The sequence below is a fragment of the Misgurnus anguillicaudatus genome, chromosome 25 (assembly GCF_027580225.2).
Source record: "Misgurnus anguillicaudatus chromosome 25, ASM2758022v2, whole genome shotgun sequence".
Classification (NCBI taxonomy): Eukaryota; Metazoa; Chordata; class Actinopteri; order Cypriniformes; family Cobitidae; genus Misgurnus; species Misgurnus anguillicaudatus.
The window spans coordinates 23,815,818-23,843,049 of NC_073361.2; the positions used below are offsets into that span (position 1 = coordinate 23,815,818).

At 38.2% G+C, this 27,232-nt stretch overlaps 2 protein-coding genes across 8 annotated transcripts in view; one reads left to right on the top strand and one right to left on the bottom strand.

Moving 5' to 3' along the window:
• Nucleotides 1-27,232, bottom strand: part of tnikb (TRAF2 and NCK interacting kinase b) — a 71,577-nt gene that overhangs the window by 42,157 nt on the left and 2,188 nt on the right. For 6 of the 7 annotated variants that reach the window (XM_073864016.1, XM_073864014.1, XM_073864015.1 and 3 more), the window contains exons 2-4: nt 18,084-18,149; nt 8,224-8,280; nt 6,630-6,755 (exon numbers count right to left, since the gene is read on the bottom strand). In XM_073864016.1, coding sequence (XP_073720117.1) covers nt 6,630-6,755; nt 8,224-8,280; nt 18,084-18,149 — 249 coding nt within the window. Of the gene's footprint in view, nt 1-6,629; nt 6,756-8,223; nt 8,281-18,083; nt 18,201-27,232 lie in introns of those variants that run through there. The other variant, XM_073864013.1, reaches the window with a different exon arrangement.
• On the top strand, nt 27-3,261 carry LOC129438727 (zinc finger BED domain-containing protein 4-like). The gene is made up of 2 exons (XM_055197604.2): nt 27-332; nt 1,420-3,261. Exon 2 carries the CDS (start codon nt 1,420-1,422, stop codon nt 3,259-3,261), a length of 1,842 nt encoding a protein of 613 aa, XP_055053579.1. The 5' UTR covers nt 27-332.

Here is a 27,232-nt window from a genome sequence, read left to right on the forward strand (position 1 = left end):
TTTTGGTTAGAGGTCGACCGATTCATCGGATTTGCCGATGAATCGGCGCCGATAACGATAACAATAACAATCGTTCATCGGCAAAAATTCTGACCGATAGTTTTTTACGGTTGTGTTTGTTGCATAAGCAACACAGAAGACAGTGGGGAAGCTCTGATACTGCTCTGCATTATAAAGTGGTAGATCGCCCTCTACTGGTGAAAACTAAACCTTTAATGCCTCGTGGTGGTTGTTTGGACATGTGACGTGAACCTACACACCGCAGGGATCCAGTGATTTGCCGAACAGAGGATACATCGCAGGTGGATGAAAGAATAAAACCAAGTGAAAAGGTACACTACACTACAGTTCACGTTGTCATATTATCTAATAAAAATTATATACCCGTACAAGTAAGAAATAGATTAGATGCTGCATTGTTTGTAACTTGTATGTTTCCCAATAAGGCTGAGAGGATGCTAACTTTAATAGGCTACCTTAAGCGTAAAAAACCCAACAACACACAAATACAAAACAATGTATACATGTCTTGATTGTTGCTGCGTTTTGCCTGCCCTTAGTTAATACCACATTTCACATTTTTAACGTGTCATAGCCTATAATATCAATATTTAAAGCGTCAGATTAGAGAATGGCGTTTAGCATTCATGCAGCCGAGAGAAAAGTACAAACAGTTAAGGTTTGGTCTCCGATTATTTTTATCATCATTGAAATACACAATTTGTTATTTTGATTAGATTAATGTGGTCTTAAGGCATTATAAGAAATCACATGACTCGACAGTGCGATCGAGCTGCACAGTCAGATATGCGGTTTCTTTACACAAAGTCAGATGGGCCTGCACGAACTGCTTGTCCTTTTCACACAGCGCAAGTTCCTAAGTCAGTCTGATCTTGCGAGGTTTTATGATCGCTGTACACAGCGCAGTATAGTCAGATATAGCATGCTGTAAATGATAAACTTCTGATGGTAACATCATGCCCGATGAAAATTAAAAAACGCGCTCTGTAAAAAAAGTTTAAACCGCTCGTTTGTACACTCTAAAAAAAGGTGATTTGTGTTATCCTATTTAACACATTATGTGTTATTTTAACACATTGTGTCATTTTGTGTTGATTTTGTGTTCAAATAAATAAAAGGGATGTGTTAAAACAACACAAAGTGTGTTGCTCCAATATTAATACAAAGATGTGTCTAGTTAAGGACAACACATTAAATATGTTGTCCTTAACTAGACTCAACATGTGTTGTTTTAACACATTCATTATTAGAGTGATGACATGGTTAAAGTATTCCTGTATATAGTTATTAAATTTTAAATAAGTGCATTATATTACTGTTTTTATTTTTTAACATTTTAAACTTTTGATTATTTACTTTTACCTGTAATATTTTAACTCCTATTTTTAATGTTTTTAGATGGCAAAGGCTTTGAGGAAAGTACCAGTGTGGGAGTATTTTGTTGAAGTGTCACCAGGAAAGGCACAGTGTAATATCTGTGACAAAATAATCAGCATGGGCTCAGCTACATCTTCAGGTAAAAATACCACCAACCTGTGGAGTCACCTTAAGCATGTCCATCCAGAAGCCAGTGAAGAAGCTAAAAAGAAAAAAGACACAAAAGACCCTTCTCAACCCTCAGTATCCCAACTTTTTGACAAAAAAACAGAATGGAAGAATACAGATCCAAGGTCTGTCAGGATTGATGCAGCTGTCACAGAAATGATTGCTGTTGACAACCAACCATTTTCAGTGGTGTCAGACATCGGATTTAAAAGGCTTGTGACCCTTATGGAACCAAGGTACAGGATTAAAGATGAAAAATTCTACAGAACAAAAATGCTGGATGAAACGTATTCCAGAGTTTTGACCAAAGTAAAAAGTCTAGTGAAACAGGACAAAGCCCCTTTCATGGCCTTTACAACTGATTGCTGGTCTGGTACCACCGAATCCCTGATGAGCCTAACTGGCCATTTCATTTCTGAAGACTGGTCCAGAATGCAAGTGATGCTCAATGTCAAGCCAATGACTGGATCACACACAGGCAGTTATATCCAAGAAACATTCCTCAAAATGTTAGAAGATTGGGATATTGCACCAGAGCGTGTAGTTCTTGTCCTAAGAGATGGAGGAGCAAACATGGTAAAAGGAATGACTCTAGCTGAACTACCTCATGTAAGCTGCACTGCTCACACCCTTCAGCTCATTATCAATGATGGTCTATCTAGTCAGAGAGCTGTCCTGGATATTATTGGTATTTTGAAAAACTGTGCAACTCACTTTGGGCACTCTGTACTGGCCAAACAGAGGCTAAAGACCATTCAGGAGGAGCTGGGCCTTCCAGTGCACACCATCATCCAGGCAGTTCAAACTCGGTGGAACTCAACACTTCACATGCTGCAGAGAATGTACGAACAGAGACGGGCACTGAACGTTTATGCTGGTGAACACGGCCATATCTCCTGCTTATCTGCTTCACAGTGGGACATTGTCTGTAACTTGATTGACACGCTGACTCCTTTAGAAGAGATCACATTGGAGATGAGCCATTCTGAGTCATCAGCAGCATGCATTATCCCCAGTGTATCTGTTTTAAAGCTGATGCTGCAAGCAGAGGGTCCATACACGGGGGGGATTAAAACATTACGCAAGACAATGCTAGACAGCCTGTCAAAGCGATTCTCTAAGGCAGAGGAAACAAAATGTTTGGTCCTAGCAACTCTCCTTGATCCTCGATACAAGGGCCATGCCTTTGCCTCAGAAATAACACTGCAAAATGCAAAACTGTGGCTACAGCAGGAAGCTGAAGAGCATGGTGCACCCAGAGAAGAACGTCCGAGCTCTACTGCAGAAACACCTGAAGGGGATGAGGGTTCAGAATCAGATCCTGAGGCAAAGAAGCAGAAAATGCATCAGTCCACCTTACTGGACACACTGTATGCCAAGGTCCTTGGAGCCACAGCTATTTCTAAGGGGCTGTACAGCTTTGAAAGTGAGCTTGAATGCTATTTGTTGGAGCCTGTCATTGAACGTGGTGACAATCCTCTGCAGTGGTGGCAGAAAAATGAAGTGCGGTTTAAAACACTTGCACCAATGGCCAAGAAATTCCTGTGCCCCCCACCATCCACTGTGCCAAGTGAAAGAGTGTTCAGTGAGGTGGGCATAATTTATGACTCCAGGAGAAGCCGACTGACTGGACATCATGCTCAGCAACTGTGCTTTTTGCACTATAATTTAAAAAGTCTGAAGTTTGAGTATTAAAACGCACATGCCAAAACAAACTTTTCCTAGACTTTTTGACATTTTATTTTATATCTGTTTGATGTTCTTTGAATAAGTGATCTTTGTGAACTTTAGTTCAGTCTTGTTATTCTTATTTTAAGTTTTATATTTAATATATAAATATATTTTATTTAAAAATTTATACCAGGCATTTTCAGCCAATGCTGTATTTATTTTGTAACTTTTTTTACAATAGTTAATGTTATACTGTTTACATATTTTGAATCTGTTTTTATTGTTCTTTAGTGTGTTACTTGGGTTTAGTATTATTTTAATTGGCCTACTTTATTTGTTGGTTTTGTAATAAAGTATGTTTAATTTCAGTGAATGAGTGTTGTGTTTTGAATTCAGTAAATGGTCAAAAACTATCGGTTAATTTATCGGTTATCGGCAGTTAGGTCCCACTTAAGCTATCGTTATCGGCAAAATCCAATATCGGTCGACCTCTAATTTTGGTTATGGTGTGTATGCAGATACAACACACAAAAGGTGCTGCTTATGCAGACAATTTCACACCATGTGACTGTTATCACACCAGAAATGTTTATTCTGCAATTATGCAGCAATTTGCAGCGTTTCACACTTCTGTCCTAATGGCTAATAGACCAGAAGACAGCTACCAGGCTCTACTGTATCTATTTGTAGACGCCGTGCTGTTACGCAAGGACAAGGAAACCCATAAATGTGCTATTCGACCAATTAGTGTAAGGAACACAGAGTACTGCAGAAGTTCAAGCATATTAACAAAAAAACATGCATGCAAGTCACTGTGGAAGTACAAGTCGTTGTTGTGGAAGTACATTTTTTTTATTATTTAACACATTTTTCTGTATTTTTCTGTCTTTCTTTTAAAAAGTCATTTTTAAGGTAAATGCATGTAAGGAACACACCAACTTTTTGGGACTTTAGCTTACTCACTGTATTCCCCAGAGTTAGAGAAGTCCATACATACCCTTTTCATCTCCGTGCATCCCGTAATTCTGTCTGACGCACCCACCGCTAGCCTAGCTTAGCACAAAGACTGGAAGTAAATGGCTCCAGCTAGCATACTGGCTCCCAATAAGTGACAAAATAACGCCAATGTTTTCCTATTTATATGTTGCGATTTGTATAGTCACAGCATGTAAATAACAAGGTCATATGAGACACAACCAACCATTTAACCATATACATGGGAACTATATTCTCAGAAGGCTAAGCAGCACTACTACTTGGGCGAAGTGATTTGCTTGAGGCACCCGAAAAGCCCCCGTGGTGAGGAGCAGAGAGTTCATGCAAGTGTTGCGCTAATCACTCCACCCAAGTAGCAGTGCTTCACCTTCTGAGAATATAGTTCCCAGTATGTATACGATCAAAAGATGGCTGTGCACGCTGTGACTGTAAAAATAACATATAACGGTACATATCGTTATAAAGAACATATAAATAGGAAATAACGTTGCCGTTATTGGGAGCAGTATGCTAGCTGGAGCCATTTACTTACAGTCTTTGTGCTAAGCTAGGCTAGCAATGGGTGCGTCAGACAGAGTTACGGCACCACGGAGATGAGAAAGGTATGTATGGATTTATCCAACCCTGGGGGATACCGTCCCCCCAAAAAAGTCCCAAAAAGTCGGTTGTGTTCCTTTAACAACCAATCTAAGTTCTGCTTTCAATAGGTTTTTATTTGCTCCCAAGACACTCATATAAAAGTGACTCGATTCACATCAAAAATGCCACTAGCAAAATAAACCTCAATAAATGCATTGCATTTATGTGCAGAACATGATCTGTGATTGTCTAGAGGCCCAAAAGAGGATAAATATATCTAGCGTGTTACGACTGCTGAGTTGGCAACACCGTTTTTCCTCTGAAGGAAATTCTTCTCACATGCCCTAGAGTCTAAAATGGGTTGCGCTGACCGCATGTTCTAGTGTGTGTTAGTATATGGTGACAGCACCGCAGTGTCTTAAGCATGTCGCGACTCACATAGCTTTACATTGCTGGGCAAAAACAATAACAAGAGCTCACCACAGAGGAAATGAGATGCTAACATTCAGTGCACAGAGTTGGAAACAATAGGGTCTAGGCCCCCTTGTACAATGTAAGCCATGAGTTTCTGAGAAAAAGATCAGCGAATATTTAAAGCAGTTGATGCTACTATTTGCCTGTATGTAAAGCTACAAGCTATGCATAATTTACAGTAATTAAAGGGGCCATGTCACAAGAGTTTTTTAAGATGTAAAATAAATCTTTGGTGTCCCCTGAGTACACATGTAAAGTTTTAGCTTAAAATACCATATAAATAATTTATTATAACACATTAAAATTGACACTTTGTATGTGTGAGCAAAAATGTGCTGTTTTGGGTGTGTCCTTTAAAATGCAAATGAGCTAATGAAATTCAAACACTGATCACAATGATGGTGGTTTGTTGTAATTGAAACTCAATTGTGCTGTGAATTATTTTCTCTCTCTTTCTCTCTGCACTAAATGGCTGTGCCGTGATTGGATAGTGCAGATTAAGGGGCGGTATTATGATAATAAAAGATCCTGATGACATCATAAGATGAGCCAAATTTCAATTACCTATTTTTTCAAATGCTTGCGGAGAATGGTTTACCAAAACTAAGTTACTGGGTAGATCTTTTTCACATTTCCTACGTTGATAGAAGCACTGGAAACCCAATTATAGCGCTTACACATGGAAAAAGTCAGATTTTCATGCCATGGCCCCTTTAAGCTACATTCATGTAGTTACACTTTAAAAAAAATGCTGTGTCATTCTCAATAAAGCGTTGGGTCAAAAAGGGACAAACACAACCCGTTGGGTTGTAATTCAATCTATGCTGGGTTGTTTTAACCCATTGTTGGGTCAAATTTCAACACTTTCTGGGCTAATTTAACACAATTACTGAGTTTGTCCTTTTTTGACCCAATGCTGGGTTGAAAATAACCCAGCATTTCTGAGAATGTAACTACAAACACAAAAGTACCTATCAATATGCGTCTTCAGAGTAATACGTTGGCGGGTTTATGGGCACTTTTCTGCTGGGAGACAAGATAAAGACCAGTTCGGTCAGGCATGCTTTAAACCAGCTAAGCAAACCCTCTCAAGCTGTTTTTTTCCAGCAAAGGAATTTTTTTTTTACAATCTGATCAATAATTATCTAGCACAAAAAATGTAGTGGGGGCGTTTGACAATCACTTAAGTTCATCTTGTGAATGATAAAACGTGACAAAAACAGAACTTTGTAATGCTTCCCTGCTAGTTAGTGCTAAAAGGAAGCTTGTTACTATTAAACCTACTGTATTTTCAAAACACACACACACAGTATATAACCCATATAACTTTTTCCCAAACTGACCCAGAGTTGGTCATCCACACCGGGTGGATTCTTCTTGATGAAGGCACCGTAGTAGGTGGCAATGTTTCGATGATGGGAATATTTTTTGAGCATGTTGATCTCAGCTTTGATCTCCTCTTCCTCATCCTGTCAAAAAAAAAAATCAGAAAACACTCAGGACAAAGGCGGAAAATATTGTGTATCCCGGTCCGAGTGTGTAAGGAGATTATTCCCAGGAAACTATGTCACGTGTGCTATGTGTGGCCTCATGACTTACTTTTGCTATCATTTACAGTATACTGAACTTAGACGCATTATGTGAGATACATAATGTAAAAATATATATATTTTAAAGTTGCAGCTAACTTGGATCATAATTTGCAAATAATTTGATTTTCACCTCAGTTGTATGTTAATATGTAACAGAAATAAAACTGATTCACATTTAGCTTAGTTAAAGGGATAGTTCACCTAAAATGAAAATAATGTCATTAATGACTCACCCTCACGTCATTCCAAACTCGTAAGATCTCCGTTCATCATTGGAACACAGTTTAAGATGTTTTAGATTTAGTTCGAGAGCTTGTTGACCCTTCATTGAAAATCTACGTACTGTATACTGTCCATGTCCAGAAAGGTAATAAAAACATCATCAAAGTAGTCCATGTGACATCAGTGGGTCAGTTAGAATGTGTTGAAGCATTGAAAATACATTTTGGTCAAAAAAAAAATTATGATTTTATTCAGCATTGTCTTCTCTTCCGCGTCTGTTGCGAAGAGCATGCGCGAGAACTAAAGTCACGTGACTGCAGTGATGCGGATGATGTACGACGCGGCTGACGTGTTATCTGGTGCGCCCCAGCGGGTTTTTTTTTGTGCGCCCGGGCTTCATTTACAGTCTGAGGGAGACGCATGTGTAAGTTTGGGGAAAAACTTTGCAAACATGTCTGAGGATAACACAAAAATAACACGTCATTGCAGTCACGTGACTTTAGTAGTCTTGCGCATGCGCTTCATAACAGACGCGGAAGAGAAGACAATGCTAAATAAAGTCGTCATTTTTGGACCAAAGTTTATTTTCGATGCTTCAACACATTCTAACTGACCCATTGATGTCACATGGACTACTTTGATGATGTTTTTATTACCTTTCTGGACATGGACAGTATACCATATGTAGATTTTCATTGAAGGGTCAACAAGCTCTCAGACCAAATTTAAAACATCTTAAAAACTGTGCTCCGAAGATGAACGAAGGTCTAACGAATTTAGAATGAGTCATTAATGACATTATTTTCATTTTTGGGTGAACTACCCCTTTAATAAAACATAAAAAATCTGATAGTGTTAATATAATGCACTTATTTAAGTGGTCCCAAAATGTCTATGCCAGTTTCAGGCCTGAGGTGAGAAGTTATGATTTCTGGAGGTTCAGCCATAACCATTTTTCTAACAAAATGCTGAACGGACGTGATCAGCAGAGTTTCCTGTGAACGACCCACGCGTGTTGTGACTGATATCACACACATGAAGGGAAAGTGAGATAGTGAAACTGACAAAACCAGAAAGAGTGGGAGTGAAACAGGAAATTGAAATGGGCCGATTGCTCCCTTACCCCTGTGACATCCATGACCTTGATAGCAGCGAGCTGGCCCGTCTTGACGTGGCGCCCCTGTGGAGACAGAAACCATCAGTCATGTGTACCATGCATATATCGTGCTAGCATTTTTGAACATGCGGTGATGACATGCATCAGTGTCAGAAGAATAGATGGACTTAAGCCGCTCTGGCCGGCGACATCATTATATAACAGCAGAGAGGAAGAAAACACTTCCTAGTACGGTTAAAACTAACAGTTACAGGGGAACTGAATGACTGGGAAAGGAATGAAGGAATGTGTCAATGGAAATTTTCATCTCAGGTCTTCCCATTCAGGGTTTGGCTGGTTAGGGTCGATTAACCCCTGCTGACAGATGCTAGACAATCTCAAGTATTGTTTCTTTAATGAAAACCAGACGTGTGTTCTAAGAATTATTTTTGTTACCATTTACATTCTCTACCTCAGATGTCACATCCATGTTGGCTGAAAGTCTGATGCATGAGACACAAAACTGGAAACGCTTGGAAGTCATCATCTGATTGGTTGAATTAAACAAGATTTCTTGGAGAGGCATGTGCCATGTCTTTTAACAATCAGCCTGAAAGGAAAGCCATCATGATGCTTGACATGGCTGTTGCATCTATAGCTATAACAATGAACTCTTAGTGAATGAAGATCACAGCTTAAACTCAAAAGACGTCTAGTAGTTTTAAATGATCTGTATTTGCATACCCCCATGATGCTTCCTTTTCCATGCCCCTAAATATTGATGGTGAACAAACCAAACTGTGATTGGTTGCTTTACATGTCAGTCAAAAAACGCTTAGGCAATCCTTGACCAATGAAAGCTGCTATGGAGTCCAGATCTTCTGCCATCACTGAAGCTCTGGCTACCCAAGACTGTTCAACTACTATCAATTTTTCATTGCACTATACCAGATGATACTAGTTATGCCAGGTAGTAAAGGGCTTAGGAGTGTTTGCATTGACATCAGCCAATAAGCATTGTTGTGGCATCATTTACTCAACTCCAAAAATTTGTCCAATGATATCTACATCTCAGATGACTGCTCAAAAAAATCCACCTAGAATAAAATATCAAATTCACATACTCATAGGTGGAGCAAATACCATTGGGATGAATCAGCTAGATAGCACAGATTGCAGTCCTCCTTGCCCCAAACTTCCTTTTGTTTACCTATTAAAGCTCCTCGCTGCCCCTGAGCTCCAATCCAGACAAAAACAGACTCATAACAATAAAGAAACTCAGAACAAATGAGGGAAACGGCCATCATGGACACCAATCATCTCCGCAGCCGTGCATCTGGACAATAGCGTGAGACACTAAAACACATCTAAGCGGGAGGAAGTGCATTCATCTGAAGGACAGAAATCACACCGTGTGTGTTCTGCACAGTTTATCTCCTCACCCGACACACTCCCGCAACTTTGATTTGGAGCAGAGATGTTACAGTGCGAAAGAGAGGAGGAAAAAGGGCGAGGAACACGAATCATACAAGTCCCATCAGTCCTCATTAACAGCTTTTCCATCATCGGAAATCATAAGTGAGCAAAGAAGCTTTTGACAAATCACAACGATTTACAAAATCGGCAATAGTCGATGATTAGTACAGTGAAAGAGAATTGTGTAGGGATCTTTGTCATGTAATTTTAAACAGTGATACTTGTAGGGGACATGGTCTATCAGTCCGATGAGACGATGAGATGTGCCGTCTATATGCAAGTGATGTTAGCAAGTACGGGTGGGACAGATAACAAAACTCACAGTTTGGATCACATTACGTTTTTTGAGGCACGGATTGGATCATTTTTTGGATCAGCAAAAAAAAGAGGTGGGAAAAATCTAATAACAAATTAAGAAATTACAAACATTTATAAAAAAGAACAAAGGTGTACATTAAGTAAGGTCTAAAGTTAGCATTAGGTACAGAAATCGAATCAAATGAATTATTACACTGTCTTTATTGTATGAATTAAATATAATTAATATTTTTTATAACTACAGAAGTGATTTTCTCTTTGTCGTGGGTTGTTTCATTAACATTAATGACACAGACTTAAAGCAATAGTTCATATCAAAATTGAATTTCAAAGTGAACTATCCTTTTAAGTAGGAAAATTGAGGTTACTGTCTCTTTAAGACCAAATAAGCACAGAGTTTCTGACTCTAATCTTTACATACACTTAAGACATAAACAAATATTTTAATTAGGAAAAGAATACTGTGGAGATATTTTTGTTTGTATGTGCCCTGTCAAGAACAGAAAGATTTTATGTTCGCTAGCTTTTTGAAACGCGTCTCTCCGTGTGGGCACTTTTGAGTGCACTTAAACGCGAGCGCACACAGACGGAGGGCGAATTCCAAACGCCGCATCATAAACGTTACGTTGCTTTTCATTGCTCTATTCGGCAAATGTATTTAAAAGAGCACCTATTCATTGCTAAAAAAACAACTTTATTTTTGTATATGTGGTATAATACAATGTGTTTGCGTGGTTTATTGTAAAAAAAAAAAAAAACATTATTTTCCACATACCATACATTTTGTAACTCCAGATTTCAATTTCTTTCTGAAACACAAAGATTTGAAAAGCGCTGTGTCCCTGATTGGCCAGCTAATCTGTACGTTGTGATAGGCCTGAATACCTCTGACATCAGCCGGAAATGTGACGCTCCTTACCATGTTTGAAAGATTCGGTAAACTGTTGCCTACTATCTGTGTGTTTGTTGTAGTCCAAGAAAAGAGATTTATGTTGGAGATGATAACTCGTGTCATCATTTCCTTTGGGGTTTGTACCTTTTGCATATCGCTAACAAACTTACACAACAACATAAATTAAAAACCGTGAATCGGAAAATAGGTGCTCTTTAATCTACTACAGTATGAGACATAGTAGCCCAACTCTCTCTAAAGTTTACACTTCAAGAGTTCTAATCTTTGAAGGGCAACTGCGATCCGTCACAGCAATATTAGCAAGTGATACCGCAAATGCACAGACAGGAAAAGCCTGAGCTTGTGAACTAATCTTAAGATTTTTCACAAAACACATAGGCCAATCACGGCAATAATGCAATTTACTACTAATAATAATAAATTACGCCGACGTGTTCCTGAATCACAGATGTGGAAATGGAAACTGTGTGCAAGTGTGATGGATTTACAGCCTGAAGGTCCGTGTCTCCCGTAATGAGAAGATTCACAGAGCTGAGCGCTAACTGAAAAACCATCTGGGGTCTTTGACAAAGATTAACAGAAAAGTTCTGGAGCGCTGACGTATAAGATAAGAGACTGTCCACAGAATCTTAAAAAGCTGGACAAAAGATATAGGAAATATACAAAGCTTGCTGCATTGAAAAAAACAAGGCTACACTGTCAGAAAAATAAATGATCCTATGCCGTCACTGGGGCTGTACCCTTTAGTAAAAAGGTCCTAAAAATACATTTTAAGTACAGACATGTACGCATTTGGTACCAATTGAGTACTTTTTGAAAGGGTATCGGCCCAGTGACAGCATTTTTTTGACAGTCAGTGTGTAATGCATATACAGTAATCTACAATAAAAAATATACAGTATATCATCTACTTAAAACAAACATGTACTGTATACACAAAAATATATATGCACACTTATTGACACTTATGCATTTGGCTGACACTTAATGATACACAGTAATAAACATTTTTAAATAGTATGCCAAATTGTTGTCGCATGACCTCTTATCAGTGCTGATAAAGAGACATTGCTACAAATATTGCTTTTATCAAACAGGAAGGGGAAATTATGGTAATAGAAGATTAACAAGAGGACATTACATTGTGGGGTACGACGCTGTATACTGCACATTTTCCCAAATGTGGTAATCGGGGAATCCCACAGGTATATAGAGAATTTGCATAAACAATTTGCATACTGTACACACAGTACATACTGTACAAAAATAGCAAAAGTAAAATGACTCTGTGCTAATCCGGACAATAGCATAAAACTGCATGCAATTACTCAAAAAAGCCATGTCTGTGAATTTATTTGTAGTTGATTTTTACAAATTTTAGATAAAACTCCAGGCATTATGTAAGGAAGAGCTCTGCCACTGATCTAAACTGGCAGATGAACTACATATTATGAATGTCTGAAATTACTGTAAATGGTTTTCTGAGCACTTGCGGTATTGCCGTATTGTAACGGTAGCTGCAAAATGCCGTCAGGAAAACATTGCCACACTGTTTCATCATCACAGCTGTTACCAGCCAAATTCGACACTCTACCCAATCTTATGTTCCTGAGACGGTTTCAGCCAAAGGGTAGGGAAGCTGTACAACAATATAAATATATATACATATGTACACACAGCATGTCGTCTGTGTAGGCACGGTTAAAGTGGAACATCTATTATTGTGCGATCAGGAAGTCTTGTGTCACTGCGAGACTGGTGTATGTTTGTAACGTTTAACAGTAGACGCAGGGTGCCAGCGCGAAAAAACGCTCAACGCACCACTTCCTCCCCGTAACCTAGCAACAGTCCTGGAAGGCGGAGGAGGTTCGTGATTTTCACACTTCGTAGAGACAGCTCCTCTTGTTCCTGAGACATGACCTAGTGTGACCCCCTCGGCTCAGCCTCGAAGTGCGCTTTGAGGGCCAGAAGCTCCTTACTCATCTTCCATTCAATAGTCTTCAATGCATCACATGCCCTCAAGTCACACATGGAATGCAGGAAGTTGGCGTTTAATTTAGAGACTCATTGTGAAAACTTCCTAAATTTAACCATATGATCTGTTTTACTGATGATGCATGGATGAAAAGTAAGCTGGCACTGACAAAATGAGGTCGCTAGGGGGTTCTGGGTGGTTGCTTAGTGGTCCAAGTCAAGAGAGTCAACCACCCAACAACAAACTCGATATAGACGATAATGATAACTATAAATCAAGTTTCAAAAAACGTTCTTAATTTGCAGAAGAGAATAGGAGTCCACACCACAATTACAACTATAAAGATCCAGAGCAACGCATGCTGTGGATCAGTTTCAGAGATTGTTTTGACAGATGTTGTTTTGCTTTTGCTAATCTCCTCCTCACAATGATTTCAGGATGCTTTATAACTGATACTGACTTATACAGAATTATGAATAAATTGAATTTAATGAATAAAAGATGATTTCCACAAACAGAGTGACGGCATCTCCCAACTCCTTTTGTCTTTTAAGAGTTTTACGTACCCAAAAAGCATCTGGTTTTCTTTGCAAAATATAAACCAACATTCAGGTTGTCTGCATCAATCTTCACGACTGTAAAACTGAAGCATGCACTCTTTTAATTATCATAACATTTTGTTATCATTCGTTGTTGTGTCGTCAATAGTGTCCTTAAAGGGACACTCCACTTTTTTTGAAAATATGCTTATTTTCCAGCTCCCCTAGAGTTAAACATTTCATTTTACAGTTTTGAAATCCATTCAGCTGATCTCCAGGTCTGGCGGTACCACTTTTAGCATAGCTTAGCATAATCCACTGAATCGGATAGGACCATTACCATCGCGATCAAAAATAACCAAAGAGTTTGGATATTTTCGTATTTTAAACTTGATAATGATATTACACAGTGCCTGAAATTAGTCCCCTGCTATTGAAAGTTACCAAGGGGACTACTTTCAGGCGCGACATAATACCATTGCGCCTGCTGCAGCCATGTTACGACAGCAAAGTTCTTGATTATTACGTCAGAATGAGAGTATAGTTCGTAGCCATATCTGCCTAGAAAATCATAGCTTTTAATTTTCTGTCAGTCTTAGTACACGATGTAACCACAGAAGAGTCAAGCTTCAAACAGGAAAAATATCCAAACGCTTTGGTTATTTTTGAGCGCGATGCCAATGGTCCAATCAGACTCAATGGATTATGCCAAGCTATGCTAAAAGTGGTACTACCAAACCCGGAGATCAGCTGAATGGATTCCAAAACGATAAAATTCAAATGTTTAACTCTAGGGGAGCTGGAAAATGTGAATTTTTTTTTTAAAGTGCAGTATCTCTTTAATTCTGCTTGTAAAAGTAACAGCCACATTATTTCAGATATCATTCATGTCCAATCTTGCAGGGATAATTTGGGCAAAAGTTCAATACTTATGTCTTCAGATTTACTCAAACCCTAACCTTATATGTGATCCCGGACCACAAAACCAGTCATAAGGGTAATTTTATTGAAATTGAGATTTAACATCACCTGAAAGTTGACAAATAAGCATTGCATTGATGTGTGGTTTGTTAGGATGGGACAATATTTGGCCAAGGTACAACTATTTGATTTAAATATAACTATTTGAAAACTTGGAATCTAAATACTGAGAAAATCCAGAAGTCGTCTTTAGCAACACATATAACTAATGATAAATACAGTTTTTATATATTTACGGCATGAAATTATAAATATCTTAATGGACCATGATTTTTACTTAACATCCTAATGATTTTTGGCATAAGAAATCGATCATTTTGACCCGTACAATGTATTGTTGGCTATTTCTACATATATATCTGTGCTACTTATGACTGTTTTTGTGCTCCAGTGTCACGTATAAAAGCAATAGCATAAAGCGCAACTTAAAACCTTTTAAAGTATCTATTGTGAGAAAAAAATCAATCTTGCAATCTATGATAAAAGCTCCTTCATAGCAGATTACTCTCAAAAGGAGTTTGATATGAATGGGAGATGAGTGGTCCCATCGCAGCACATCCTGACCCAGAATCTATTTCCTCCCAACACAGGGCACATTTTTAATGGCTTTCTGGATCTCCCAAGATGGCGCACCATCGGGAAAAGAGCTGTGTGGGATTGCCTGCAAGGACGTGGAGAGCAAATACAAACCCTGCTTTTCCTGTACCGATCGGTCCATCTAGATTTAGCTGAATATAGCCGTCAAGACTTCTCAAACGCTCATCTCTTCGTGCAGGCCAGCAAGGCCATAACCTCTGACCCCTGGACTAATTAAAACAGCTTGCGGCAAAGGGGCAAACCAAGAGACCCATAAGATCAAAAACCCCATGTCAATAATAATAAAGCCTGTCACAATCTCCTCTTTTCCCAACAGTGAGGACAGACAGATAGGTTCAGATATTGAAGCATGCTGTCAAAATATGCTTTAATTATTAACTTTGATAAGCTGAACTGGAATTGACTGACACGAAACTTATTTTAAGGAAGTTCCTACTTGAAAACATAGAATTGGTTTTGAATTCAGTATGATTTGATATTAACAAGACAACAAACAGGAATAAGAGACTGAAGAATTATCATGATGAGGCAATTCAGATCAAAAGTCTGACTCAAAAGAGAAGCTCATAAGTCATGAAAAACCTCATGGAGTCTTTCAATTTAACCTTTCTTTTATCGCAGAAAAATGCCTCATTAATGCATAAATAACACCGTTACTTATTTCTCTGCATTTTCTTTCACATCAAGCATGTAGCCAATCATGACTGGTTGTGATCTGAATGCAGCTTCACCAAAGCCACCAGAAAGACATCTGAAAAATCACATTCGGTTTAGAGACTACTACATATATATGGTAATAAACCATAGAGAATGCGCTTGTGTTATCTGCTTTTGAAAAACTCCTACACGGAAATAAGCAAGTCTGTTTTATATTCCTTTATATATATTTATATTTGGGTCGATTAGCCCACACAAATCCGGAGCAGAAAACATGACAGGCTGTGCTTGTTCTGTTCCTCGCTAATAAAGACACAAAAAATGTACCTTTAAAAATGTACATTGGGTCATTTGTTGTTGTTGTTGTTGTTTTTAAATAAAGTACTTCCTACTACTGTACTTCAACTATATTTGGACTTCCCCAAAAATTGTGGCCCAAAAGCTGTCAACAATGCACAAGTCTTCTCAATCAAGTACAAATGTCAACTTGTTTTACAGTATAAATTGTCTCACATTTAACTGTGACATAATTTAATCCAATATCTCTGATAGGGATGTGAATCGTCACTGGCAGCACTTTGCAGTTCGGGCGGCCCGCCTAAGCTGGGAAACCCTACCGCCTTAACTAGGTCGTCCAAAAAAAATAAATTCGTTGCACAAAAGGCCGTCAAGTGCATCTCGGAGAATAGCGCGGACGCAATTCACACCGGGAGCGGGCACGCGCGCCACACGACCGAAATGAGAGAATAGACATGGTCCGTCACTGTCTGGAGGACAACTAGCCAGTTCATAAAACATCTCGGAAAATAGTGTGGAGCGCTTCACACTGCGAGCGTGCACGCGCGCCACATGGCCGAAATGGTCCGTCACTGTCTGTAGGATAACCAGTTGATATAACACGTTTCGGTGAGAACTGTAAGTGGACTTGTGTTTTGGGTTTATTTAAGCCCGTTATTGTATTAGTCTATAGTTCTTGCAAATTTAAAGTAAGTTAGCTGGTGATTTTGAGTATACCTTCGGCTTTATTTCCCAGGAAATTTAATTACACAGAATTTATGATGAATTAATGTATTTTATAAAAATGTAAGAACCACTGTTTACATACTTTTACATACATAACTGCAGTAAATTGATTACGTTAAAAAATAAATAAAGCAAAAAATCAGACAAGCAAGGTACAAGCAAGATCTGACCCCTTTATACGGCTTTCAAAATGAATGCTACATCTGAATGACACCTCCTTCTGGTTTTCTGTGTAATACTGACTGATGACACTCACAGTTAACCTCATTAGGTTTTGCAATGGCGCTAAACATAAAACCACATCCTCTTTCATTCTTCAAGAATAATATACAGTAAGTATATTCAAATAAATCGTCATGCAGTGGTTGAACGTGTCGGATTATGACAGGTGTTAAGACTGCTACATCGCGGCTTGAGAATCAGATCAGAGACTCGGATTTATAATGTTTTAACTTAAAAAAAATAAATAAAAAAATAGGTAACAGATCAATACAATTATTCTTTTAGTACCTGATCGACCAGACCAGAAATGACTGATGTGATTGTTGTGGGTACGCAGGGGTGATGTGTGCTTATCTTCAAACCAAAAACTGCAATAAACCAAAGCCGAATCTTCGGTGGCACAGTAAAAGATTATTTGATAAAGTTTGCAGTGTGAATTAAATGTGATAAAAACGTGACAGAATAAACGTGTCTTTCTAATGCATCTTGTTCACTGGCACATTTACTGTATAAACAGGGACAACCAGCACAGTTTGATTCATGATTCAAAGGACTCTTACGAGTTAATTCTTTTAATAAATTGGTGAGTGTGGTAAATAAATTAACTTATGACTACCCTAATGAAGCTACCCGGCAAGATATAGTGTCTCTGTGAGTCTCACAGAAATGGCAAGAGATATTGGAAAACACATGCGTCTTGACACGCCTAAACATACCACACGTATTGCGAAAGAGCTCTGCTGGGACTTTAACAGGTAGGTACAGATCTCAGAGCGAACAGAGGGGAAACATCTCACCAGAAGAAAACTTTGGAGCAGACAGTTGAGGCAAATGCAAAACATCTCAATGAACCATCTGTACAAAACTGACACCAAACTGGTTGCACCTGCCTGATGACACAAACCTGAGCCTTCAGAAAACCCTCTCACAAGTGCTTCGATTTGAAAAGGGTGTCTAGTTTTTGCATTGCGGTTTGAAAACGATTATGAATTTGTATAGTCGTGACAGTCATGTGATCAATATGGCAGCCCCAAGTTACCATTGCTAGTTAGAGATTTTAACAGATCTCTAATAAAAAAAGTAAGTGTTATAGTGTAGCACATGCTATAATGGGAGTATGGACTTCTAATAAAAAAATCCAACAAACAGATGTTCATTATTTATAGAGCAATAAACCTTTACGTACCTTGTACACTTGTCCATAAGTTCCATTTCCAACAAGCTCCACCAGCTCAAATATCCCAGCAGGATCCTGAGAGAGGGAAACATACAAGAGATGATGAGCTTTCCTGTCATTGGACATCAAATCTATATGCTGAGGTCGTCCATTTTCCCACACAGAGAATTATACAGCTAGTCATTGGGCCTAACAAAGTGTGTCAACAATGGCACATTACATAACAGTTAATTGTTATCTTAAACCAGATGTGTTCAATAGGGACAGTGGGACACTTTATTGTTTTGTATCACTCACATAATAACAGCTGTGATATGATACTGCAACAAATTTAAATTCATTAAAGGACACATCGCAAGTAATCATTGGATACCGCTTTAATATCTCTTTGCACACTGCACATTAAAGGCACAATATGCAATATTTCAGCATTAAAATATCCAAAAATCACTATTACAGTGATATACATTTTGTTCACTATGTATGTGTACCCACATAACCCAAATGTTTTTAATAAGGTTTGAATTCAGAGAATTTGCGAGTTTAATCTGCGCGCCCACACACCCTTCATAGGGTTGCTTGTAAGTTGTGTTCGACTTCATGGCACTGCACAAAACGACATAAAAAACAAGAGCACTTTAAATAGGGCTGCACAATATAAAAGAAAATTACAATATGCGATAACTTGCTAAATAATGTGGCATACAAAATGCAATGCGATAATGCTTCTGTTTGTAAAATCCATTTAAATTTTATTAGAATTAGTGTTTCCGGGTCTTTACTTCTAAGTCGGTTCCAAAAAACGATAAACGATTTTATTTTAATTTTTTTTTAAATGTATTTCTTTTTTTCGATTAATTTAGCGATTATTTTCGATGCATCGGTTAATTTAACGGTTCATTTTTCCAGTCCGATTCGATTCTCGATTATTTAAACTCATGACCGTTTACAACACACTTGGCATCACATTCATGATTTTATGGTAAAATTACACGTTTTCGTGTCAATCCACGAGCATTTAAACCATAAACAAAGCACTGTCACTTTAATTGAGCGTGAGCAGCGCACTAAAAATTGAACGGCTCCTGCTACGCGAGCACGCGCTGCTCACGCGTGCGGTTTGCATGCTCTATTAACATGGGCGCTGAAAAAACACGCGCCACTTACGCACTGCTCACACTTGTGGTGTGAAAACAATGTGGAGCCACTTGCGTTGCTACTACTCTCCGGCACCGCCATTGTGGGTTTGACGAATCAAAGCGCATATTTTGCATCAACGTATTTTTTGCATTAACGTAAATTTCATTTATTACGTCGACGTGTTGTTTCCGCCCTAAAAGGGACACTCCACTTTTTTTTAAAAAAGGCTAATTTTCCAGTTCCCATAGTTAAACGCTTCAGTTTTACGGTTTTGGAATTCATTCAGCCGAAGTCCGAGTCTAGCGTACCACTTTTAGCATATCTTAGCATAATCTAGTCAAGTTTTAAATAGGAAAATATCAAAACTCATTGATCATTTTTGAGCATGATGCTAATGGTCTAATCAGATTCAATGGATTATGCTAAACTTTAGGGATGCTCCGATCGATCAGCCGATAATGCTATGCTTCTCAAAGAAGTACGGTGAAATGCAGCTACATCCAAAAGTCAGGGGGCGCTCTCATGCAGAAACTCAAAATGCGCTGTAGACAAAGAACAATACACACGCAGCTATGACGACACGCAGCTTTAGATCGATAAGGACTTACTGATCAAAAGCCGTAGTACATGAAATAGCTGTAAATAAGATCGGCTGTCCGATTCAGAATAGTGATCGGCCACGTATTTTTAGTGGAGATCGGCATTGATCGGAGCATCTCTACTAAGCTATGCTAAAAGTGGTACAGCCAGACCCGGAGATCGATTGATTGGATTCCAAAACGGTAAAACTCAAATGTTTTAACTTTAGGGGAGCTGGAAAATGAGCATATTTTCAAAAAAAGAGTGTCCCTTTAAGTACCAGAATGACTGCAAAACCACTCGAGAGTCTTAAAAGGTCTGGATTGGGACTTTGGTGGCAATTTTGTTGATCTTTCTGACCTCGCTTGCCACCAATTATGAAAACTGCTCATATTCCTTTACATGACTACCCTCCAAATATCAATATCGGTTGTAAATTGTTTAGGGTGCTTTTCGCATCGTGGGATTTTACTTTACGTTGTGGGAACACATTGCAGAACTAGCCTTGGAACTAACCGGTCGACTTCATGCAGCACTGCGCAGACAGACGTACGACAAAATCACAGAGAGAGCAATGCAAGAGCATACTGCACCATATGCATAGGGATCAATCTTGCAAAACGTTACTGTCATAAGCCTGTCGATCTGCAAGGTGGCGCATGGCGGTCAAGACATCTAGCTTAACAGCGAGTTTTGCGTCATCTGATCAGCTCTGGATCGGCCTTTATAGAGACCACCTTAATTTCAATGGTGGATTAAAATAAACCCCCATGTGAACTTTATGGTAAGTACACTATCAGCGGGGCTAGGAGCGTTGCACCCAATTTTTAACCCTACGCAAAGACGATGTGTGGAGGCCTCATCATCTCCCAAATATGATTTTCTGCTTACGATATTTAAAAAAAACACTGTAACTCATCCTTGCTCTCATCAAGCAAATCTTTTAATAATGTTCTGTTCCTCATGAACAAATTGTCAGCTTGTGCCATTGTGCAAAACACCCTGCCGTTTTGAAAAAAAGTGTGCAAGGCCTTTATTAAAATCATTTATCTACAAATATCGTTAGCAAATGTACTACCATTTCGACTTCAAAGATAATAGCACATCACATGGCAGTATGAAGACCTACGACTGTGTATGAGACCTACACAAGACTGAAGTCAAATCAGTCTGCTGTGATTCACTTAAATGCAGTTATCAAACACATCAGAGTTAAATTTGTCCCAGACGAGTATGATGTTCATGAAAATGAGCACAACCAAGAACCAATAAATAATGCAACACACCTGGAACAATAAGCAAGACGTGTTGCTATGGCAATTCAACAATAGCTGCCATTCATGTCACCAGAGGGGTAATTTATGAAATATTGTTCAGTCAGTACAACTCCAAAAATTACAAAACAGCTTGAAATGAGAGGATGGGGTGAGGATGATGGAACATAGGAGAGGAACACGTTTAGTAAAATGTGTTAAATGTACAATTACGTGCATGATGTGCATTTGACTATGAATTCAAATCCAAGACCTTTGCGCTGTTAACTCAGAGCATTGCATTAGCAGCGCAAAAGTTCATAGGTTCAATCCCAGAGAACACTAGCAATATGGTAAAACAAACATATGTAAAATGACACAGCGAGAGCCCAGCTTAACCAGATTCTTAAGACCAAGCATGTTTTCCACATCCAAGTAATGTGGAAGAATTAGGTCAAGCTGACCACAGTGCTTTATGTTCAGACAGAGACCTCGAGTCGCTTCTGGTTCCAAGTGGAAATCACATAAATCTCTCCACTCCGAGACCCCACTAAATACTAATTTGACTAATGAGTTTCACGAAATTACACACCTGCTCCATCACATACCTGCGGGGACAGCTTCCTCCTGTGCTTTTTAAAAATAAACACATCTTACGTAACTTTGTTTGTGTGTGTGTGCCCGAACCTGCATGAACCTGAAAATAATACAGTGAACGTGTACAGTATTCACACACTTGGGAATATATAATTGATGCAGGGAACAAAGGAAGGGGGCCCAGAATTGTGCAAGTGTATCTATTTTGGGAACATCGAGATGGGAAGTTTACACTTCCAAACAGACTGTTTCACCAACAAAACACATCCTTACAGATGGAAAAGCATGGATGAAAAATGCTGACCCGAAAGAAAGAGACCACCACAATCTGCTCGCTGCCAGCAAGATAGAAGAACATCGAGTGAGAGATGCTGTACGTGTAGCATGTTTTCCCTGAGCTATGTGGAATGGTGTTCAGTAGTTTAAAATGATACATCATTACCTCAGTTTTTTACAGGCAAATAACACAATCGAGTCAGACGGTTTCTGAAGAAGCAAGTTCACGTCCTTCATGGGAACACCACCTCAGGCTTTAGCACAATCACCCCCAGATGACAACACTGCTGTACCACGTCAATAACCGTAATTTGATAGGTTCTTTCAAGCCTTTACTTGCTCTCAATTCATCCTAAACTTATGACTATTCTTAATGAAAAACAAAAGGAAATTAATGTTCGTCATACACACTACATTAAAGTTGTCAAATAAACTTTATTTTTTGGAATATTGTGGTATTTTTTACAAATGACTTGTCTGTGAGCTTTTTTTTTTTTTTAATTCAAACTTTACTCAAAAATGCTAACCACTCTCCTCGAAACGATTTCTCTTTAGTTCTGGTCTCGAGGAATGACTCGAGGGTGGGGCCTGGGAAAAGATTGCAACGATTAGCAACAATTAGCAACATGACCAATTTGAACAATCCAATCAGTTCTCGATGGACGAATTCAAGTCACGCCTACCTTTTTTTTTTCATTTTAGAAGACGTTTCACTTGGAAATGCATTGTGATTTGAAAAACAAGACAATTGTAACTTCCATTTCATGACACTTTTAAAGGCAGGAATTATCAACAAAACTTTTTTCAAATTTGTTTAAACTGTCTTTATATACCAATACATAAGTAAAATGTAAGTACTCTGAAAAAGAGAGTATAAAACTCGAGTCTCTGTAGACCTTTAACAGTCGTGAGAGGTCTACAGCCACTCGATTTTTATACTCTCTTTTTCAGAGTATCTTACTTATGTATTGGTATATAAAGACAGTTTAAACAAATTTGGAAAAAAGTGTTTTAGACTTTTTTTAGACTTAAACCTGCCTACTCTGCCTTTAGCTAGGGGTGACCCCGAATAGTCGAAGATTCGATGCATCGATAGGAGAAGCCTGATTCGACTACCAATCTCACAGTCGAATCGTCGCAGATGTGTTATGAAATGAGGATCCTTTCATTTTGGCCGTATATGGGTGCACTGTACACAAATCTGATTTCACATATACCAGCTTTCTCCCAATATATTAATATACAGCAGCATATTATTATAATTCTGCAAATAATATGTGAAGTATCAGCTTTCAATAAATATTTTTAAAATGCGTTAATAAATCCAGCAACCCCTGTGACCGGGCTACACGTCCATAAGAGTTTCCTATGTTAATGAATTATTGCCTCTTTGAACTACATTTAAAAGAAAAAGCTGGCAATTCTGGCTATACTTTCATTCTTTTAATAATTTCTTTATTTTATTTTATTTATAAATCACTCTGGGTTATCTGATGTATCTATTTGGCTTGTGTTTTGTTTTCGTGCACTTGAGGCATTTTGCATATTTGTTCTGCACTTTGTTACTTCTGACCTTATTTTATTAAAAAAATGTATTTATTACAAACGTAAATTCTGATGTAATTTAAATCTGTACATTTTGGATTGCTTTTCGTTGTATAGATTTTGCACTATTGCGTGCTGGCCATGCTTGCGCATGCAATTTAGCCGAACGCGTTAGGTGCTCTGCGTCTCATATTTAGGAGTTCATCAAACTAAACATTAAAAAACTGATGTTTTCGACGGGTATAAGTTTTTAAAATGTATTTAAAACATAGTGGTTATCTTGCCTGTTTTGTATCTTGTACAAAACAGGTAAGCCGTTTCTTTAAATTTCGGTGATGAAACGGAAAATATCTGCACCGAACTTATATTTATGCCTGACACGACTGTCTTTCTTGTGATTTAATATTATGGTCGGTGTTCACTTTCAAATGATAGAAAAGAGATTCCTGAAATAAATAATATCATCAGTTGTTTCTGTATCTAAAGTGAATGGAGATGTTCAAAGTGAAAGCAAGCAGGTATTTCTGTGCTAAATAATAATGCGTAGTGTCTATAAAATCATTAATTTCAGTGTTTTTACGAATTGTATATAAAGCTTTGAATCGATTCATGAGGGTCCAAGCGATTCCCACCCCTAGTTTGCTGTATGTAACAAAAAAATGTTTTATGGTCTAAACCGCGTGAATTCGCTTAGAGAGCCTTTAATATAACCTTTAATGTTTTCAGCTGATAAATAAAAGTTATACACACCTAAGATTGCATTATGGTCAGTCAATTATAGACAAATTTTCATTATTTGATGAACTATACCTTTAATCTTTTGTGTATATTCTGCTGAAACTTCTCTTTTAAGTGTTTCATAAAATGGCTACACTCATGGTACTAACTATAAATAACATGGTAACACATATATATTATTATCAACTAGGAGAGTAGTGTAATAGACATTTCAGAAGGTTAGATTCAATCACACTGTAGCGTCAAAACCCGCAATAACATATCGTTGGGGTCAATCACATAAGGGCAATAAGTTAAGCATTGCCATTTTTCAGGTGGTTGATATCCACTTGTTCTTTAAAAACAAACAATAAATGAGAGCGTGTCTGCAAAGCACTTTTTAAGTGCTGAATGTTAAGACTGTACTTGACTTGTACTGTTTTGGCTTAAAAGTCCAATTAACATTTGTGCGATGTAAGTTCCAAATAGTTCTGAACAGTAAAGTGCTTTCTTTATTGCTAGTATGCTGTGAGCTTTGTAGGTTGAGGTTAATAAATCTGAGCTCTCCGATGCAAAAACATCATGTAAACAATTGCCTATACAGTAGCAGAGTCATGTGACCCGGATGACTCAAAACCTGTCTTCAAAAGGTCTTTTAAAAGAACAGTAGAGGCCAAAGCTTGTTTAGACATGCCATGCTGAATGACAGCACTCAGAATGTCTGATAAACAATACACCTGTGAGAGGAAGCTGATCCCTGTTGACCGGGGCAATTCGTAATGTAAAACTAAAAAAAATTACTTTTTTGTAATCCTCACCAAGTTTGTCAGCAGATTGGGCATCAGCTGTAAGACAATTCAGGTTTAAAGAATTGGTTCACCCAAAAATAAACATTCTGTCATTAACTTTTGTGTTGCTTCAAACCTGTACAACTTTCTTTGTACTGTGCAACACAAAAGATGTTGGATACATACAGCGATCACGGTTGTAGAGCTTCGAAACAGATAAAGTACTCAAAAGTAATCAAGTACTTTCAATTGTAGAGTGAAGATGAGAGTGTAGAGGGATGGCGTATTTTTGTAGGCAAAAACCAGAAGCGAGTTAGCTTTTTAGCACTTTCGGTTCCATCCACCTGAAGTCAATGGGTTAAAAAAAAGTCAATGGGTTTTGGTTAAACTCTTTAGATAAGATCTTGGGTTAACATAAGCCCAATATATATTTAAGTTTTATTCTACGACATAAAAAACACACCAGTAATGCCTCCACATTTTAAAGCTTTAAACTGTCTTTAAAACAAGATGCTACATGGGACTACAAACTTTGTCGGGACTTTAAACGTCATCACGCACGAATATCTCCAAAACAACGCAACATGGGCACAATTCCCAAAAAAATTCATTCACAGAGTATTTCCTTATCAGGAAATTTTAAATGAAGTTTGAAAGAGCTGTTGGAAGCTCGGTGGTGATGACATTGGCTGGGTCCGAAAGCTCTAAATGCTGCCTTCTGAGGGAGCATTCCAAGGCAGGAAAGGAATCAAGGCATGTTCGAATCCAAGTTTGGTTTAATTCCCGTCTCCTGAGATACCTCGATGTCCTGTCCCACAATTCTATGCATTGGCGTGCACGGAGAATGTGATTGGTCGAGCCAAGGAGCACACATTTAAGTTATACTTTCACTTTTTACACATTAATCACATCTCTAGCGAGAAATTAGTACTGTAGTTTTCAAATATGGGATCCGTTATCACAAAGGTGCTCTCTGTTTATATTTCAAACAGAATTCCGTAATGCTGTCTATGAAACCTGTTCGAATGCATTTCTCGGAGCTGCCTTCATGCCTCCGTAGTCATCGCCTCATAAGTCAGCTGCCTTAGCTTTCCGACGCAGCCGTTGATGTCGAGAGGCCGCAATGAAGTTAGCTTGTAGTCTAAGGTTACCTTTAATTTCTAGTAAACGCAATTAGCACTACTTGTGTTCATCCGTGAAGATTATCTTTTTGGACAAAATGTAAGTGTAAGTTGTTGTTTTTTTTTTACTTATTTTTTGCAATAATCCAAAAATCTATGGAAAAAATAAATAGGCTGATAGGCGAAGGAACCAGTGTCCAGCTATCTTTTGGGGTATGCCTAAAAAAATACGTCATCCTGCGGCACTCTTATGACAGAAGGTTCATCTTTATGGTGAAATTTTCCTTTTAGATAACACAGACAAATGGCAAAGAGTGGCTAACAAGAAACATATACGTTTATATTTTCCAATAAAAACTATTATAAATGGAAAATAAAAGATGAATAAAAGACTCATTTAGGGACAAACATAGCAAAGACTTCCTTAAGACAAATTCTCTTGCTTAAAAATTACCACCATATCTAACAAGACCTCCAATGCCACACACTAAATCAAAGCAACCTCATTAGTGCATCGCTATAGTCATTCATTATTTTAATGGATCTTACACAGAAATCCAAAATGCTTGTTTTCCAACTTGTCTGGAGTATTTTATTAAAGCAGACATCCGGCGATCATTAAAAGCGTCCTCAAAACTGCATGTCGTGTCTCTTACGTTTACTCAGAGATGAGTTTACGATAAACGTTTGTTCTTGCTGATAACAGCAGAGAAAATCCACATAATCCTTCGAGGTGCAGGAGGGTAAGTATTAGCTTTTCATCTGTGCTTTCATTTTAGCAACACGACCCCGAGGCCCCGGACCCCTGAAGTAACTGACCAGAATCATAAGATAACAAAAACTCTGACTGGCATCCACAGCTGGGAGTCCTCCTCTCACCCTTGACATGACTTTGGGATGTAACAATCTTTTACTCATTAATTATTTATAGTTAAAAACGGAGTTAGTCCTATAAGCTTGCTCTTATATGTAGTCGTCCTTCTATGGCTATATCAGGAAAATGCAAATAAAAAACAAAGAATGTTCCCATAATGCATTGCTCTGGGAACCACCACCAATGGCAAGAGAAAAGCCAACCTAACAATAGAATGCAAGACATATTTGTAAAGTAATGTAATGACAAAACACAAACAAAATCATTT

Excerpts from the sequence above, each read along its gene's own strand:
- LOC129438727 (XM_055197604.2), top strand. The coding sequence starts at position 1,420 with ATGGCAAAGGCTTTGAGGAAAGTACCAGTGTGGGAGTATTTTGTTGAA.